The sequence below is a fragment of the Talaromyces stipitatus genome, genomic scaffold (genome assembly GCF_000003125.1).
Source record: "Talaromyces stipitatus ATCC 10500 scf_1105507295549 genomic scaffold, whole genome shotgun sequence".
Taxonomy (NCBI): domain Eukaryota; kingdom Fungi; phylum Ascomycota; class Eurotiomycetes; order Eurotiales; family Trichocomaceae; genus Talaromyces; species Talaromyces stipitatus.
Window position 1 is genome coordinate 3,905,255 of NW_002990117.1, and position 17,147 is coordinate 3,922,401.

At 46.3% G+C, this 17,147-nt stretch overlaps 7 protein-coding genes across 7 annotated transcripts, besides 6 other annotated features; 4 read left to right on the forward strand and 3 right to left on the reverse strand.

Annotated features, from left to right (window-relative positions):
• The first annotated feature begins 1,572 nt into the window (after positions 1-1,572).
• Positions 1,573-1,604: a microsatellite.
• Positions 1,605-1,869: 265 nt separating this feature from the next.
• Positions 1,870-1,927: a microsatellite.
• A 1,800-nt stretch (positions 1,928-3,727) lies between these two features.
• Positions 3,728-5,182: a mobile genetic element.
• Positions 3,731-4,336, forward strand: TSTA_022840 (uncharacterized protein; the record flags this gene model as incomplete). The annotated part of the gene is made up of 2 exons (XM_002484419.1): positions 3,731-4,157; positions 4,206-4,336. 2 exons carry the CDS (start codon positions 3,731-3,733, stop codon positions 4,334-4,336), a joined length of 558 nt encoding a protein of 185 aa, XP_002484464.1.
• Positions 4,718-5,260, forward strand: TSTA_022850 (uncharacterized protein; the record flags this gene model as incomplete). The annotated part of the gene is made up of 2 exons (XM_002484420.1): positions 4,718-4,789; positions 4,850-5,260. The coding sequence occupies 2 exons, from the start codon at positions 4,718-4,720 to the stop codon at positions 5,258-5,260; spliced, it is 483 nt and encodes a 160-aa protein (XP_002484465.1).
• A 344-nt stretch (positions 5,261-5,604) lies between these two features.
• Positions 5,605-7,367, reverse strand: TSTA_022860 (O-methyltransferase, putative). The gene is made up of 4 exons (XM_002484421.1): positions 6,964-7,367; positions 6,266-6,851; positions 6,004-6,188; positions 5,605-5,922 (listed from the first exon to the last, which is right to left on the reverse strand). The coding sequence occupies exons 1-4, from the start codon at positions 7,241-7,243 to the stop codon at positions 5,813-5,815; spliced, it is 1,161 nt and encodes a 386-aa protein (XP_002484466.1). The 5' UTR covers positions 7,244-7,367; the 3' UTR covers positions 5,605-5,812.
• Positions 7,368-8,716: 1,349 nt separating this feature from the next.
• On the forward strand, positions 8,717-9,481 carry TSTA_022870 (uncharacterized protein; the record flags this gene model as incomplete). Its single annotated transcript, XM_002484422.1, has 2 exons — positions 8,717-9,049; positions 9,083-9,481. The coding sequence occupies 2 exons, from the start codon at positions 8,717-8,719 to the stop codon at positions 9,479-9,481; spliced, it is 732 nt and encodes a 243-aa protein (XP_002484467.1).
• Positions 8,744-10,267: a mobile genetic element.
• On the forward strand, positions 9,785-10,353 carry TSTA_022880 (uncharacterized protein; the record flags this gene model as incomplete). The annotated part of the gene is made up of 2 exons (XM_002484423.1): positions 9,785-10,323; positions 10,347-10,353. The coding sequence occupies 2 exons, from the start codon at positions 9,785-9,787 to the stop codon at positions 10,351-10,353; spliced, it is 546 nt and encodes a 181-aa protein (XP_002484468.1).
• Positions 10,354-11,036: 683 nt separating this feature from the next.
• TSTA_022890 (uncharacterized protein) lies at positions 11,037-12,712 on the reverse strand (the record flags this gene model as incomplete). The annotated part of the gene is made up of 3 exons (XM_002484424.1): positions 11,037-11,470; positions 11,603-12,013; positions 12,235-12,712. The coding sequence occupies 3 exons, from the start codon at positions 12,710-12,712 to the stop codon at positions 11,037-11,039; spliced, it is 1,323 nt and encodes a 440-aa protein (XP_002484469.1).
• Positions 11,112-11,993: a mobile genetic element.
• Positions 11,975-14,731: a mobile genetic element.
• A 1,846-nt stretch (positions 14,732-16,577) lies between these two features.
• TSTA_022900 (uncharacterized protein) lies at positions 16,578-16,938 on the reverse strand (the record flags this gene model as incomplete). Its single annotated transcript, XM_002484425.1, has 2 exons — positions 16,578-16,744; positions 16,794-16,938. The coding sequence occupies 2 exons, from the start codon at positions 16,936-16,938 to the stop codon at positions 16,578-16,580; spliced, it is 312 nt and encodes a 103-aa protein (XP_002484470.1).
• Positions 16,939-17,147: the final 209 nt, after the last annotated feature.

Genomic DNA, 17,147 nt, shown 5'->3' on the forward strand with positions numbered 1-17,147 from the left:
CGCTCTAAACTTGAGGACGACTGGCGCAGGTAGATACCGCGCTATACTATAGCACCCCCGGCGCCCGAGATCTCAATGTCATCGGAGAAGTAGGACGATTGGACCATGCTACCACCTAGGAAAGTTAAATGTAAGTATATTGATTTGAAGTCAATGCTTACATTCGTCAAGATATGGGACAAAAAGCTTACTTACTCTGGAGATCAGTATGACATCTTGGACGACAAAGTACGCGTATTCTTGAGAGTGTGCAAGCTCTCTAGCATCCTAATTAGTTAATGTTGGGAAGTCTTTCCTAAGATGCTCTCTAGACGTGCAGGGGCGTACCACATGCACCATGTTAAGCTAGGTGCTTCCTTCGCTCAAGCATATAATGTGATAAAAGCATACTTTGACATGCCCAACAACTAGATAGATTACTACTAGGAGTGGACTACAGTCACCCTAGCCAGAGAGCGCCAAAGCAATCCTAGCAAATTGTGGGTTGAGGTCGTAGATCTCATGGTTGATAAACTTCATTTATGCTAGCGAGTGTTAAGACCAGCATATGCTGGTAATGAACACCTTATTGCTGCTATCACAAGAGTGTGCCAATCTACACCAGAAATAGGCAAGGCTCTCAGTGAACCAACAAGTAGCTTCCAGATAATTGTTTCTAAGCTGCATGCTAGGGCAGGTGTAGTGCAGTGGAAGGAATTGGCAGGCTAGTATATAGTAGATGAAGTCAATAATCCTCAAGTATTCTATATGGATAGGAAGTTTATAGGATGTATAAATTATAACAACTGTCCTATATTATGTTAAGAATACCAACGCAAGAACTATGACAATGCCAAACAACTCAGGAAGAGTGATAGAAGGTGTTTTATTTATCATTGAGAGAACTGCCTCTCATAGAAGCATTCTGAAGAAGAACACCGCGAAGCGCGAGATTAATATGACTGCTATTAACAGGTAGATAGAAGGAAGAAGCTATTAACCTGCGCTTACTAAACCTTCTTGCAGGAATATGAAGGCACCTCGTCGGACGAGGAAGACAAGGATTCCACTAAGGAGGAGGTTATACAGGACATGACCACCGTGTACTTTATAGTCAATTAACTGCAAGATCGTACCTTTATCCACTGGATAACAGGTTGCAATAATGGCATAGAGCTGCCTAGATTTCACCTTGATTTTAAAGTTAAATTATCTAACCAATCAGAAGGTGAAAATAACCACCCTACACCTGCCTCTCAGTTTCTTCTTAACCCCCATGAAAATGAGACTTTTTATAGGATTATGCCAGATATAGGAGCATTGACTGTCTCAACTGTTGGTAAAGGACAATTTTCTGCCTTCCTGAGACTCTATCCCCACACCAAGGTTGATAGATTGCGTGCAGGGGAGTACTCAGTCTACTTCGGCATAGGCAATCTAATAATCTCGACTGCAGTGATTACCGTGGAATCGCAGTTTGGTGATATAGAATTCAACACTATGGATTCACCAATGCCTTTCCTATTCTACCTTAAAGATATAGATTGCCTACACATTAAGTTTAATAACCTTACCAACGAGATGATCCAGGGAGTGTGTGTGTGTGTGTGTGTGTGTGTGTGTGTATATTTAACGGCCGTGGTTCGTGACTCGCACGCTTCCCACCGATCCCTACTGGGACATAGGCCGCCGAGGGGTAAGCCTCGGGTTTCGGGTCCTATCAGATTTATGTACAAATAAGAGACTCTTTGGCGCATTTCCATAGCTGCCGTGGTCTTACAGGGAGGTCCACTTTGAGTGGGTTTTAGGTATTTGCCAGCTGCAATGGTCCGCCTACACTCCATGACCTATCACTCCACCACTATTATAACTGAATAGTAAGTTTTGCAGAGAGGGAAAGAAAGAAGAGAAGAGAAAGAAAGAAGGAGAAGAGAAATATAAAGGAAGAGTAGGGCTGTCTTAACTAGGTGCTAAGGAGAGGTTGGCGAGGGCAGATATCCTCAAAGAAGTGGGTCTCTGCTAGCCATGAGGCTAGCTTTTGTGCTCCTTTAGCAGTGCCTAAGAGAAAAGAGATGACCTCAGAAGGGGGCCCAGGAGGCCGAGGGGCTCGTCTCTTAGCTATATGACAGAAGAAGAAGTGCAGAGGTGCTTTTCGTGCTCCACATCGGCAGAGAAGATAAGCGTCATCATGGTTGAAGCGTTCATGGTAGTCTGCAAAGTCTCCATGACCAGTACGGGCCGCAATAACATGGCCGAGATGATCCAGGGAGACCTTATTATACCGGTTATTCATAAGCGAGGCCACCCGTGGTTCTTCCTGGATGAGAAGTATGCACCAGAGACATTTCTAACTGAGGTCGAGATGAGGCGGTTATACCAACAGTTTGGTCACCCTGCAGTTGATAGGCTACACAAGGTCTTAAAGCGTGCAGGCTATCTTGATGTGGATTATAAGATGCTTATATAGATTGAAGAATTCTACCACCATTGCTAAATGAACTGGCAAGCATCTAAACAGTTCAAATTCACATTGCATAATGACTGCAAGTACAACTATGAGATTGTTGTTGATGTTATGTATCTTGATGGCAAGCCAGTACTGCACATCATTGACTGGGCAATCTTATTCTAAGCAGTGAAATTCTTGAAGTCTCTGTCGACTAAGAACACCTGGGAAGTACTCTGGGCAGCGTGGATTGATATATATCTTGGTCCCCCTGATATCATATTTAATGACGCAGGAATGAATTTTGCTGCAGTAGAATTTAGAACTAAGGCCAAGATGATGGGAATCCAATGCCACTAGGTGCTAGTTGAGGCTCATAACACTATTGGCAAGGTCGAATGGTACCACGCACCACTGCGCTACACTTATAATATTATATTGTTGGAACTTAGTGTAAGCGTCGACAAGGAGATCATGCTTCAGATGATAGTTAAGGCCATCAATAACACAGTAGGACCAGACAGATTAGTACCAACCATACTAGTCTTTGGTGTCTATCCTCGTATGACTTACGACTTGCTACTATCAGCATTGACAGTAAAGTGTGCCCAGGCCATAAGGAAGGCCATGATTGACTTAAGGAATGCTGTGGCCACATGTAAAGTTAATAACGCTCTTAACACTAGGAATAGCCCAGTCATCACAGGAACGCTTAACCTGGCACCAGGAACCAACGTGTAGGTCTAGTGAGAAGGTAAAGGATGGACTGGCCCGCACAAAGTTATCTCAGTCAACAATTACAATATGATTGTGGACCTACCCAGCGGTGTCACTGATTTCCGTGCAACTTCAGTACGACATTACTAGCGAGATGAGATCGAGTCGCCTCTGACTCGGCGCCTACTAGGCACTAATCTTCCTCCTTAAAAGGAGGAAAAAGGTAGAGAAATCGATGGCCTACTGGCGGGCCGGCAAAGTGGCCCAGTATTTGCTCGGGGATCCTCCTCATGCGATGCTGCTGCTGGCGCGCTACAAGAAGAAGTGGAATCAGGAGAGCCTACTGGCGCTATAAATCTGAATCGCTGCCTAAGGATGAGAGGGATTCATGTTCCTAACGCACTAGTGATGCCGCCAGCGCTATGCCGCCGAGGACAACCTCTAGGTTTGAAGAACAAGCTAAAGACCTATACCACTGAGGTCAAGGTGTTCCTATCTAGGAAGGAAAAAGACGACCTAGAACTAGCAGTCAAGCTACGCTGAGAAGGGAAGATAACTGCGGACGGCGCGCGATTTGAGCTCTCTGCAATGGCTGAGATCGATGGTCTCATTGCGAATGGCACTTTCAAGATAATGCACTGTGATAATCTGGATCTCAGAGATGTACGAATCTTCAACTCCCGGTTAGTCAATAAGATAAAAGGCAAGAACGAGAAACTATACAAGAAGTCACGCCTCATCATACAGGGTTATAACAACGCGGGCAAAACTAGCATATTGATACAAGCGCCGACAATTCAGTGCGCCAGCCAGCGCCTTATTATGTCACTTATCGCTACGCTGATTCTCATGGGCATGGTCATTAATCTGTGTGATATTACCCAGGCACACACACAGTCAAAAAGCAAGCTACAGCGCCTGATTGTTACTAACCTGCCGGCCAAGATAAGAGATAAATACCCGCCAGATTCGCTACTCCTTATGGAAGGTGCCTTGTACGGGATCCCTGAAGCCAGTGTACACTGGTTTGATACATATCAATCCCATCATAAGGACTGGCTAGGTATGAAGACATCCACATACGACCCATGCCTCCTCATGACAACTAAAGGAAAGAAGAACTTTAGCCTTGTTGATATACAGATGGACGATACCCTACTCATCTTAACAGAAAGTTTTGCTGGAGAGGAATAAGTGGCCTTACAAGAAGCTGGCTTCAAGGCAAAGCCTAAGACACGCCTATCCCAACAAGTGCCAATAGAATTTAATAGCACTAGAATCACTTTGCAAGATAGGAAGGTCTATCTCCGCCAAAAGGGCCAAGCTACAAAGATAAAGCCAGTAGGCAAGGAAGATCGCGCACAAAAGTACATAGAACAATGCGCGCGTGGTGCGTACTTAGCTTCAATCTGCCAACCCAAAGCGGCATACGACTTGGCAATGGCCGCTCAACTACAGGAGAAAGACTGATCTGAGGCAGATTATGACGCGTTAAATAAACGTCTCATATAGTAAGCCGAGAACCCAGATAGAGGTCTCTGCTTCGTTCCGATTAATTTGATCAAGGCCAAGATTATGATATTTACTGACAGTTCCTTCGCCAATAACTGGGACTTGACCTCCCAAATTGGCTTCCTCATTGCCATAGTAAATGAGGACTTTTCCAAATCAGGCTAATTCACGATAACCAGTAATATCTTGCACTAGGCTTCATCTAAGTGCAAGTGGATTACACATAGTATACTGGCCTCCGAGATTTATGGCCTCACTACTGGCTTCGACCAAGGTTTTACCCTGGCCAGTACAGTCAACATGATTACCAAGAGGCTCGGCCAGCCTGAGATGCCGGTAGTAGTCTGCACGGATTCATACTCGCTATATGAGTGCCTCACGAAGCTTGGAACAACCAAAGAAAAGCGCTTAATGATCAATCTCATGGCGCTTCGCCAGTCATATGAGCGACATGAGATTGACGAGATCCGATGGATCCACGGTGATGATAACCCTGCAGATACCTTTACAAAGTTAAACCCGAACAAGGCCCTGCGGGACTTCATTGGATCTAACAAGGTGACGATCTGGGTGGAAGGCTTCGTTGAGAGGACCAGGATTGATTAGGAGCCAACTAGGAGCCGAATAGGTGGCATATAGGAGGTAGTGCTGACTTACGATAGCGATTCGCTTGTTGATTGTTTTGTCATGTTTTACTATGGGTTTTCACAGGTTTCTGGATCTTAATTGCAAATCGATTTGTAAAAGAGATCCAGTGTTGGTTGCTTCATGCGATCGAGATGTGTTAGATAAGCTGGCTTTCCAATGAAGCGATCAATCCGAAACTGTCATGTGTAAGAGAATGGTCTCAAGTTTACCCCATGGGATAGCTTACAAATCAGCTCAGGAGAAGGTCTATATAGACGCGGCTTTGGAACATGATGTACTTAAAAAGATAGACACAGAACTGGATGAATACCCATTGAAATTGACTCCATTGCTTCGTACGTACGTACATGCAACTTAGTGCACCCACAATCGGTAATATATACAGGCGCACGGAATAGCCTTGCAAACTAAGCAGGTTGAACTTAGTGTTCCTACTTGGCGGATAGTATTTTGTCTCTCACTAAATCAGATACTATTGGTTACAGTCGGCCATTTGGAGTCAGGACGCGGCTATGCAATTTCTGCCTCGATGACAGACTCAGCTCCAAGACCGTGGCTATAGATCTGGATTATCTTGAACCCCGACTCCTCTAACAAAGAGGTCCACTGCGCCTCAGTTCCTGTATCATTGTTAGTCCGTGATAGAGAAGAGAAGAAGTTCGAGACAGTGACAGCCGAGATATAGGATGTTATTTACATACTTTCCATACCAGAGACCATCGCCATCATTGCAATGTCAGAAGATGTCCCAGTCTCTTTAGGTTCATTCGTATCAAGCACAACTTCATGGAGGAGCAGTTTGCTGTAGCCTTTTTTCATGCCTGCTTTCTGATTACTTAGAATCTTTTTGCAGTCTGCATCGGGCCAGTCGTGAAGGATGAAATGTCTGTATAAAAAGTTAGAAGTCTGTTCTCTGAAGCGAAAAATGTGTGAGATCGGCCAGAAAAAAGCATTATGCCTTACAAGTAATAGGCCGCAGCCCCTTCCACCGGCTGAGGCGTAAAAAAATCATACTCCAACTTTTTAATTGCTGGAATCAACTCGCCCGCATTTTCAAGCACGGGTGCCCGATCCTGAAGCACAAGGGTTTCCGGTTTGAAGTCGAAGATCTTTGAGAAAGAGAGCAAATCATGACCCAAACTCCCTCCAACATCAACAAGAACAACGCTACTTTCTCCCGAAGCACCGTTCAATAGTTTCTCAGTAGGGTATACTTGAGAAAGAGTTGGTCTATTTCCAGCATAAGTCTGCATAACAGTCCCAATGACTTTCTCAGCATCAGGATGCTCCTTCAGCCATTCCCAGAGAGGAGCTTTGGCCCACTTGGCAAATGAGCTATTGACTTGGTCAGTCGGATTTTGGAAGTTTATGCCCTCAACGTAACTTGGAAGTGTATGGAGGGCAGGGCCTTGGACCTCGAAATACAAGGGAACGGTGCTTGCAATCTGAGGGCCGTCTCCAAGTGCCACGGTGAACGGGGTGAGGCCAAAAACCCCAGGCTGGACAACTTTGAGTAGATTCGTACCAGCAAGCTGCCAGACGATTCGGGCTATGTCACATGGCAAGATAGATCAGTAACCCGATCAACATAACGAGCTTTTTGCCATTCGTAACGGCGACAAAGTGGTCTTCTTGAGAAAGACTCAATTCTCAAAACTTACAGAGGAGTTGATAGTCACAAGTGACAAGCTTGGAAATTTCCTCTAAAGTCTTTGGACCGCTACCATCGGCAACCCATTTATCCCACAGGCCGATCTTGTTTCCGATTTCTAGGCAAGCCATACGCGACGGCTCAATCCATGACTGACGGAAAGCTGTCTCCCACGGCGACTCAAGGCGGGTAATTAGGGCCCGCGCTTCCGCAACGGCCTGTTGACGATCAGATTCGGAGGTGAAGGACTCCTTTGAGATTGAGCGCAGATTTGACGCAATGTTTGCCATCTTGATAGGATCGATAGATTTGTGATAAAAACTAAGGCTTTCTTTGCGTCATAAATAGATGGGAAGAGTTCTGCTCTGCATCTATAAATGTAAACGCAACCCATGGATGGGTGGTTCCAGCGGTAATTGTTTTCACTCATATCTAAGCGATTATTCATCTGTTCAAACGGCTTCAAACAAAGACATCGGAAAATTTACCCCTCATTATATTTACCTAGCCCCTCGTCATATGCTGGATTAGGACAAGGATTAAATGCAACTAGAAGCGGCGCAGGCGCCAGGGTCCAACTTGGACTACTTAGGATAGGCTCAGATGCAGGATAAGTCCTAATTATAATGACTTTTGTCAGATTTACCGGCGTTTATTTACCCTTGATATTGTGAAATTGATAGAAACAAGATGATTTTTTTTAATTTCTCAACTGAAGGCTTGAATTTCTCTCTGCTTTTTTTTTGACCAATTTGTGCTGTTTCTAACAGGGAATTGTCCTCTATAATGAAGAATCAAAACCCCTCGCTTTAATACGTGTTTCTTCCTGATTGGTACGCCAGCTGGGCCTCGCTGCGCTGTGCACTTCACCAATAATATCTAACAACTTTCAGGGATACAGTTGTCACGTTGAATTTTGCAATTCTTTTAAGACATTGGTACATTGTCATCCTCTGAACCTGTGGCGCATGGCCGTGCATTTGTGTAACAACCGACATGTCGGATTGGTCGGTTAACTCCAGGCCAATCCTTAATAATTGTTTATGAGGATAGTAAAAGAAGAAGTGACTAGCAAGATTCTATGTGTTCCGTTCTCTGTCTATCTTTCAAGTTTCAAAGCCGGGTCCTTTATAGACATCTTTGGCGCGGTGATTTGTGAGCTATCAGGACGGGTAAATATTGGGCTGAAAGCTAGGTGCCCAGAGATATGCCTAAAGGTGCCTTTTAGGCCTGTAAGATTGAACAGTCGATCTCTCTGCCTCGTTTGAAAGCCAGATTATCTGACACGACATGCCTGTCAAACCTCCTAGGGGTTAGGGTTAGAATAGAGAGTGGCAAAAGGGTGGATACTTCAGCTGGTCATGGTCAAGGTTCAGCTGGCTATGGTCAATGTTCAGCTGGCCATGGGTAATAATGTATTGCCGTGAAACAACATGAATGTCTCTTTATATAGAATGCACACTGCGGAAGCAGAAGAGATAGGTTTTAGTACATTGACATTCCTAGACTTCCGCATAACCCAACTTGGGTCGAAGGTCTCGACCCAAAACTCAACCCGGACCCAATGCTGGGGCCCCAATAAAACCCATTAAGACCCAACGTGATCCAACTTTTGCATAAATTTGATCATAAAGCTGCTTAGTCATCAAAATAACATAACGTGTTTCACGGGTAAGCGGCGCACCCGGGTAAGTGGCACACCACATCAAAATTCCATCCGGATTTCTAGCAACAACTTTCCGCAGAACCAACAGCATTAAAAAATGGTTAAATCGCGTACGAAAAATGATCCTAGCTATGAAGGGAGGCTTTCTCTTGCTATTGATGCGCTAAATAACGAAAAAATCACGAAATTACGCGACGCCGCACGCACTTTTGACGTATCTTTAACAACACTGCGAAGGCGCCTGAAGGGCTCAGTTCCAGCGCATAATGCCGGTATTACACGCAGAAAGATGACCCCTACAGAAGAAGCTGTACTCCGGGGTTGGGTCTTCTCACTAGAGCGCCGTGGCGTTCCGCCTAGGCAGCATATGCTCCATGAAATGGCAAATATTTTGCTAGCTCAAAGAGATCCTACCAAAATACCTGAGAAGGTTGGTAAGAATTGGGTAACAACCTTTCTTAAGCGACAACCGGATCTCAAGGCTAAATTCGCACGCCGATTATCCTATTCTAGAGCTCTTTGTGAAGATCCAGTCGTTATTGGTGGCTTTTTTGAGGAGATTAAGCAGCTCAAAGAGGAATATGGGATTGCCGATGAAGATATATACAACTTTGACGAGACAGGGTTCGCCATGGGGATCTCTTCTACAGCAAAAGTTATATGCAGCTCAGATCGTTCAGGAAAACCTAGCCTCATTCAGCCAGGAAATCGTGAATGGGTTACTGTTGTTGAGTGCGTTGGAAGCACCGGCACTGTGGTGCCTCCCCTGATTATATTCAAATCCGGCACCAACAGAGCTGAGTGGTATACAAGCCCAAAGCTTCCCCCTGATTGGTCAATTACGCACTCTCCAAATGGCTGAACATCTGATGAAATCGGCTTACAGTGGCTAGAAAGGATATTTGAGCCAAAAACGAGGCCTCTCACAGTTGGTACCTATCGGCTTTTGATACTTGATGGCCATAGCAGCCATTTAACACCGGGATTTGATCAGGCATGTAAAAATAATAATATTATTGCATGTTGCATGCCTCCTCATTCATCTCATCTTCTTCAGCCTCTAGATGTAGGGGTGTTTTCAGTGTTGAAGCGCTTGTACGGGGCCGCCGTTGAGAGCCGGATTCGGATTGGGATTTACCATGTTGATAAGCTGGATTTCTTAGATATGCTTTACAGCGTACGGATCCAAACTTATACCACACAAAATATTAAGAGCGGCTTTTCACACACTGGGATTGTGCCATATAATCTACAAAAAGTCCTATCTCAGTTGCAAATTGCTGTCCGGGAGGCTACTCCAGCCTCAATTCGCCCTAGCACGTCAAGCAGCAGCACCTGGAGCCCAAAAACGCCTTACAATGCCCGTACGCTAGAAAAACAGGCCAAATCTGTCAAGAGATCTCTCAATATGGGAGATTTAGACAGCAATTCGCCATCGTGTCCGGCTTTTAACCAGTTGATCAAGGGATCCCTTGTAGTGATGCACCAAGCTGCCATTTTAGCTAGGGAGAACCATAACCTACGCGAAGCAAATGATATTTTACAGAAGCGCCGCACTCGCCGTACAAAAGCCCTACAAGCCGATGGTATTTTGACAGTCGCTGAAGGCCGAGAGCTTGCTCAGGAGCTTCCTGAAGAGGCTCAACCCCCTCCTCCACCCAACGGGAGCGCGCCTTTGCAGCCAGCTCAACGGGCCCTACCAAGGTGTAGTAATTGCTGGGAAATAGGGCATAAGCGCAATCGCTGTCCAAATATATCTACATAGGTAAATATTAATTTATTCACTGTTTGCATATAAATTGTACGAGTTCTTTGAACCAAGTGGGATGCGGCTGTGCCACTTACCCGGGTGCGCCGTTTACCCGTGAAACACGTTACTGTTTTTTACATCTGTTCACCAACTATCACTATATGTTTGTGGTATAAGTCTCTTAAAAATGTTAAGATTAAGTAGGTTGGGGAACCTGAACATGGAAGCTTGATATTCTGGCTAGTGATTGTAGAAATATATATTTACTAGATGCAATAGCAGTAATATTGATTGATTGATTCATACACGCATCTAAGCCTAGTGGCCGGCGGCGCCTTCTAATTGGGCAGCGTGCGTACTGCCGTACAAAAGCATAAATCAACGTCAACGTGCCAAGACTTCCGGCTTGGCGCTGGCTCAATCAACACCACGCGAAAATCCCAACACATATCCGTATCCAGATCCGAAGAACACCAACAGATAACGAGCGAACAGAACGCCGAAATAACAAAGGAAATGTGTATATATACAAAAGGAGTGAAGGATCTCGGTGCGGAGTGACGTGATATATGTGCTTTGGTGCCCGGTTCTATTTCTAAACGTGTCGAGTGGCTGATCCGTGCGAGCCAAATCAACGTGGTTACTCTTCATCAAGATAGCGTCGCACTCACTGTGAGCGCGTGATTATTAGGGGGATTGCGTGACGGAACTGTGTCAATAGACCAGTCCACATCATGAAATCGATACTCTGCTGAACCCACTGAGGTTCGCTGAGGAGCTTCCGATAGTCTGTTTCGCGTGCTTCTTTCCAGAGGGTCTTCAAACGTAGGTTTATATGGATAGGGCACCGTACGAGGACGTGGGCCGTATCCTGATCTCCAAGGCCACATTGGCATTGAGGTGAGTCTTCAATCCGTACACTCGCTAGGAAGCTGCGTAGCGCTGATTTACCTGTTTGTAGTTGGATCAACACCGAACTCCAGGCCCGTTGTAATCCTTCGTGCAGCTGCAACACTGTCTTCGTTGGCTCTTTAATTATCCGATAGAGATGCCGTCCATGCTTAGCATACTCCCACTGATCCTTCCACCACTTTGCAAAGCCTACATGTAGTCTCTGGTGACACACTGCAACAAAGATAGTTGACTGATTTGGAATATATGACATTCGTGCGGCGTGTGGTGTATTCTGGTTGGGTGCATTGATCCTGGCTATACGGGCGTTCTCCTATGTACGCCGTGTCGCCTCAACTGCAGCCAACTTTGCAAGTTGGTCTGCTTTCTTGTTGCCTGGGACCCCTTCGTGGCCTGGCACCCACTGTAGTCGTACACGCCATCGGGATCGGTTGTCGCGTAGGAGGCCCAGGTGTCGTACGATCCTTCGGATGATATACTGCCCAGAGGACCGCCCTGGCTGGCACGTGGCGCGTATCGCGGCTTGATTATCTGTGTAGATCGTGGCTTCGTGTGGGTTGTCGCCACGTGGCTGGCTTTGGAGTAGGATTTCCAATGCCGCGTCGATTCCCTCCAGCTCCCCTGCGTAAACAGTATGTGTATCAGATGAGCCTACTGGCTTATAGGCCTGTCCTATTGATGAGTAGACTGCTGCCCCAATCCCATTGTCAAGCCACTTCCGTCGGTAAAGAACTGTATTAATATATCTATTCCTGAGGTTGCTTCAATAGCCTTAATAGCCTCCTCACAGGTGTCGTCAATCCTTGCTTCTGGTGGCTCCCACCATGGTGGTACTACAAAGGGGTAGATCGTCTTGATACGTTGACTAGTATCACGTCTAAGTTTGCGGTTGATGGCTGTTTCCAATCGGTGAAGTGGCGACGTATATGGGTCGTTACGGTGGGCTTAGCCACGTATGTAGTAAAGCGTAGATCGAAGTGGCGAGGTCATGATCCGCAGGCAGGCCTCCTCAGCCAGCTTTGCGAGCGTGAGCTCTGCAGGTGGTACGTGGAGGCAGACCTCTAGGGCCTGTTGTGACGTACGTTTGAAGGCGTCAGATATCCGGTGAAGAGCCTGATCCTGGATCGATTGGATAGCTTGCTCCGCAACCCGTTGCGCACCAGTGAAGCCTTTTCTACCTTGTATATACCATGTGGAGCACGTGTACATGATTTGTGGCTGGAGAACAGCCATATATATTTTCCTTAGATGAACTAGGGGCGTTCCCCATGTCAATCCTGTGATTGAGCTTAATCCTGCTACCAGTTTTGCCACCTTCTCTCTCATCTCCTGTACGTGCACTTCCCCGCTGAGGTAGGTATCCAGATAGAACCCGAGATATTTGATCGAGTCCACAGGCTTGATTTCCACTCCCTTGATTATGAGAGGCATATCCAGCCTACCCCTTGGTTTAGGCACCGTTTGGTGCTTCCGCCAGAAGTGGGTAAGTTAATATTTGGCAGGTGCGAATTTAGAGGCATGAGTCCTCTCCTAGCGCTCTGCGACTTGGTGCGCTTTAGTGAGTGTGCGGCAGTTGGCTGCGGCGGAGGTCCCAAACGCCATGATGAAGATATCATTAATATATCTAAGTACGACCACATCCGGGCACTCAGCGAGTATCTGTTCAATAAGGTCTGCATTAAAGAATAGGAATAAGATTGGTGATAGTGGGGAGCCCTGTGGGATGCCTGTATTGACTGGAAATTCCCCCATATTGCCCTTTAGGTGCATGATTGACGTGTGGCAATTGCTTAGAAAGCTCTCAATCCAGCTAATCAGGTCTTCTGGCACCCAGGCCTTTCGTAGGTCGTGTATCAGCCTTATATGATTGACGTTATCAAAAGCCCCCGCCGCGTTAAGTGTAAGCCCTGAGGCTACTCGTGAGTCCTCTCTCCACGCACTATGGGTCTCTTCTAGTAGGAGATAGATTGCCAGCTCGCATGAGCGGCCGCGACGTCCTCCAATATGTTGCTTTAGTAGAAGATTGTATTGCTCTACTAGATAGCTGAGCCTCCTAGCTAACACTGATTCTAGTGCTTTACCAATCATGCTTAGTAACACTATTGGGCGGTATGCCTTTGGGTCAGAGTAATCAGGCTTTCCAGGCTTGCGAAGGATGACTGTTGTCGACCTTCGGAAGTGGCCAGGGCAGTATCATTGACGTAGACACGCATTAAAGAGATTAACGAGATAGGCCTCAATAGTAGGAAGCAGCCTTTGAAGGACCAGATTAGAGATCCTATCTGGCCCTGGTGCTTTATCAGGCTCCACATTATTTATTGCGGTGCGGACTTCGTCTAATGTAATTAGTGGCATCACATATGGTTTGGGATATCTGAATTGTGGCTCAATGTCCAATAAATCTGCCTCTGGGGGCTCCGGATGGAGGACCTCTCGGAATAGAGCTGCTTTCTCCTTTGGGGCTGTATAATTCGTGTTATTATAGTGTAGTGTTGGAGTAAATGTGGCACGTGGCTTACCCTAGTTGCGGACCCAATGGGCAATCCTCCAGAAACCATCTATTGACTCTGTTGCCTACTCGATTCATTGGCGGTGTAGATCTCATGCGAGCTCGTTAGTGCGCCGTTTCATCTCTTTCCTAGCCTCTGCGTAGTCCTCTCATGCCTAATCTGTGTTTATACGACGTGCGTGTTGTCGACACCTGGACACATAGTGTTTGAGCTTCACCATCTCTGGGGTGTAGCCCGCGCGTGAGTAGGTGGTAATCTACTTTGTAGGGGTCGCCTGCTCAGCTATTTGATTGATTGCCTTGACCAGATCGCAGATCGCCTCATTGATCGCCTCATTGTTATTGAGCTCCCTTGGGTGCCAGTAGTACGTATCCATCAGTTTAAGGAAGAGGTCCCAATCTGTTGCATTCCACTGCTTGCGGACCATTGGAGGAACATGTACAGCCATAAGGTTAAATTGAGTAAGGATTAGGACGTGATCTGCACCATACCACCACTCTCTCTTAGTGTCGCAGCTCACTACCCGGTTGGCTAGATCGTGCGATGCCTACACTAGATCAATTGTAGATTTGGCGTTTGCCCTCTCGTATGTGATCGTGCCTGGTGATAGAAGCTGCTCAAGCCCATGCTCATCCATAAGGTCAATCAGTTTGGTAGCCTCCTCGTCAACATGTCGATATCATGTGCCCGCCCATAGCGGGTGATGTCTATTGAAGTCTCCCAATACGATATGCTGCGCCCTAGGTGCCATAGCAGTTTGTAGGGCGCTGATTACAGATTCCTCGTTACTATTAACTCCTGGATTGTATACATTGTGAATATGGATAGTTCTATGGGCGGCTGTATGAAGTGTCAACGTGCTCAGATCTCTATTATAGTATTGAACCTCCCATATGACTGGATCCAGCCCTCTATTGATGTAGAAACAGACACATGGACGTTTCTTGTATTCCTCTCAGGGTGTCGGCTATAGTAGAATATGGAAGTTGCCCTTGAGCGCTAGTGAGTAGGTTGTTAGTGGGTTGGTATGTTTATTGATGTAGGGTTCCTGGATAGCCAGGATATCGTAATTTTGCATCTCCCTCTCACCAAAGAGATGCATCTGGACCTCGTCCCACGATTTCCAGCAGTTAGCCTGCAGGATTTGTAGTCGATTGGTGTTACGATACATTACTGATTGTTAGCCCAGGTGCTATCTTCAAGGTTCGTGGTCATTAGTGTATCAGCCTCCTGAGCTGGCTCAATTGGCTCCTGAGGGGCTTCGTGGATCGACGGCTGGGTGAGTTCATCCTCAGATGAATTATCATCTAGGATTGTACACACGCTCTTTGGTGGACAGTCCTAACAGCTTGTATATATAGGATTTCCAGTGGAGCAATATCTAATTGCAGAACTGGGGTTCCTGGTGGAGGCTTCGTATTCTGACGTGCACGTGTGTTATATGTATATTTAATCTGGGTCTCAGGTCCTGTCTTAGGTTCAGGATTAGGATCTGCATCTATAACTAGATCTTTATCCCACTGCGCTCTCATAGGCTTTTTCGAGGATCTATTGGTGGGATCACCTGATGTAGGGCTTATCGGCTCGGGCTCGGATTGTTCTGCCACTCGTTTTCGTGCGGCTACTACGCTCTTACTTCTCGAGTTGGCAGATCAACGTGTGGTAATTGTACGAGCCGGCGCGCGAGGGCTTCGCTCTGTATTAGTTGCTTCAGCTGGTGTAGAGTCATTTGGTGAGATGGCTCCGGGCCGGATATTGCCAGGTCGTATTACAGGAGTGTAATATTGTGGGCCATATGTACGTCGTTGATGCGCCTCTACGAGGCACGTAGCTCGTATTGGGCACTCCCTCGCGTACGCAAAGTGTTTCGTATCGAGTCTCTTAGCGGGATCTTTGATATGGACATTTTCTGCAGTGCAATTAGCACATTTAGCATATTCTTTCTCTTTTGGTGTAGGGCAATCCCCTGTATCATGAGATCCGGCGCAGTACGCGCAGCAGATCTGGCGCTGACAGTGCCTGGCGATATGTTTATACATCTGACACTTGAAGCACTGCTGGAGATTGGCTGTTTTGTCGTATATTGAGACATTGTGCTGTCTTCCCTTAATATTTTTTTGCCACTGTGTGGATTGTGGAGACGGACTGATTAATATCATAAGTATGAGTCAATGTCCTAACATGAAATACTAGTTAGTTAGTGCCTTCTACTTTGTCTACTACGTAGTAAGTAAATAGGATCGCCGTTCTGACTAAGGATATTTTATAGGTTATTTTTTGCAATTAGGACATAGCTTGAGTCACTGTCTAGACAGTCGACACCATTCAAAGAGCCGGAGAAGAACATAGATATGGCAACTGTAGCCCACAAGGACCAATTCATAGCAGAGGATGATCAGCCAGATTTGAGAGGTTATATTTTCTAAGGACTTCAGCAATTATGGTGGAACCACACTTTCCCGAATTGATGCTGTTCTACGAAGAAGATACAAGCCCCTCCGTCATTAAATTGGATGGCTGTCAAGGACGGATGTTGTGTCCATAATAGAGGAGCACCAAACCATTGCGCGTGATCTGCCCTATATCTCTGAATGTGTGCGATACCACTGCTCCTCTGTGTCTGTATATGCTAAGCTGAGAATCTTCAACTGGTCATCATCTGCTTGTTCATAACCATACTCCCTAGCAATATCGTCCTCGATACGGACCCAGTGCACGGTAAGAGATGCAACCAATCGGTCTAGATTGCTGAAATCCTTTTCTAGCCCCCCTTTCAGCTCCTGGATTTAATCGTTCAAAGCGGTATGCTGATCAGAAACGCTGTCCAGCCCCTTTTGGACCTTTGCTCGTATGGCCTTCACCTTTTTGGATACAGCCCGCTGACGACGTTTGCCCTCGTAGATTGGGTCAATCAGGCCGCTCGGTTCCCAGTGTCTCATGGGCCGTGCAGGATCTAGTTCGAGATCAGTGTAGCTCTAGAGAGAATACAGGAGTTGGCTCACCTCCAGCTTGGCCACTAGCTTGACGCACATACACGCCGTAATACGGTATTTGAGGCGGATGTTGCACCATCAGTGCGCGCAGGCGGTGTTCCTCAGCAATATTTTCATCTCCAAGACAGTGAGAAGACGGTGAAGTGATAGACATCTCATGGTCAGTGTACTGTTGTGAGTTGAGTGTTGTCACTGGATTGTCTGAGTTCAGGAGCACTAAATCACGGTTGGTCAGAAACAGGATTACGCCATAATCGATTAACTCACCGCTGGGAATGTAGTGGGATATCGAAAAATGAGAGAGGTAGAGAGAAGGAAAAGGTTATCCCTGGCCTGGTGTATGAGGTCCGTGACGCGCTAGCC

Coding starts and splice junctions, on each gene's coding strand:
- TSTA_022860 (XM_002484421.1), bottom strand. CDS start 7,243: ATGGCAAACATTGCGTCAAATCTGCGCTCAATCTCAAAGGAGTCCTTC. Junction 6,189..6,265: donor GGGGCTGCGGCCTATTACTT/GTAAGGCATAAT, acceptor CTTTTTATACAG/ACATTTCATCCTTCACGACT. Junction 5,923..6,003: donor GATGGTCTCTGGTATGGAAA/GTATGTAAATAA, acceptor ACAATGATACAG/GAACTGAGGCGCAGTGGACC.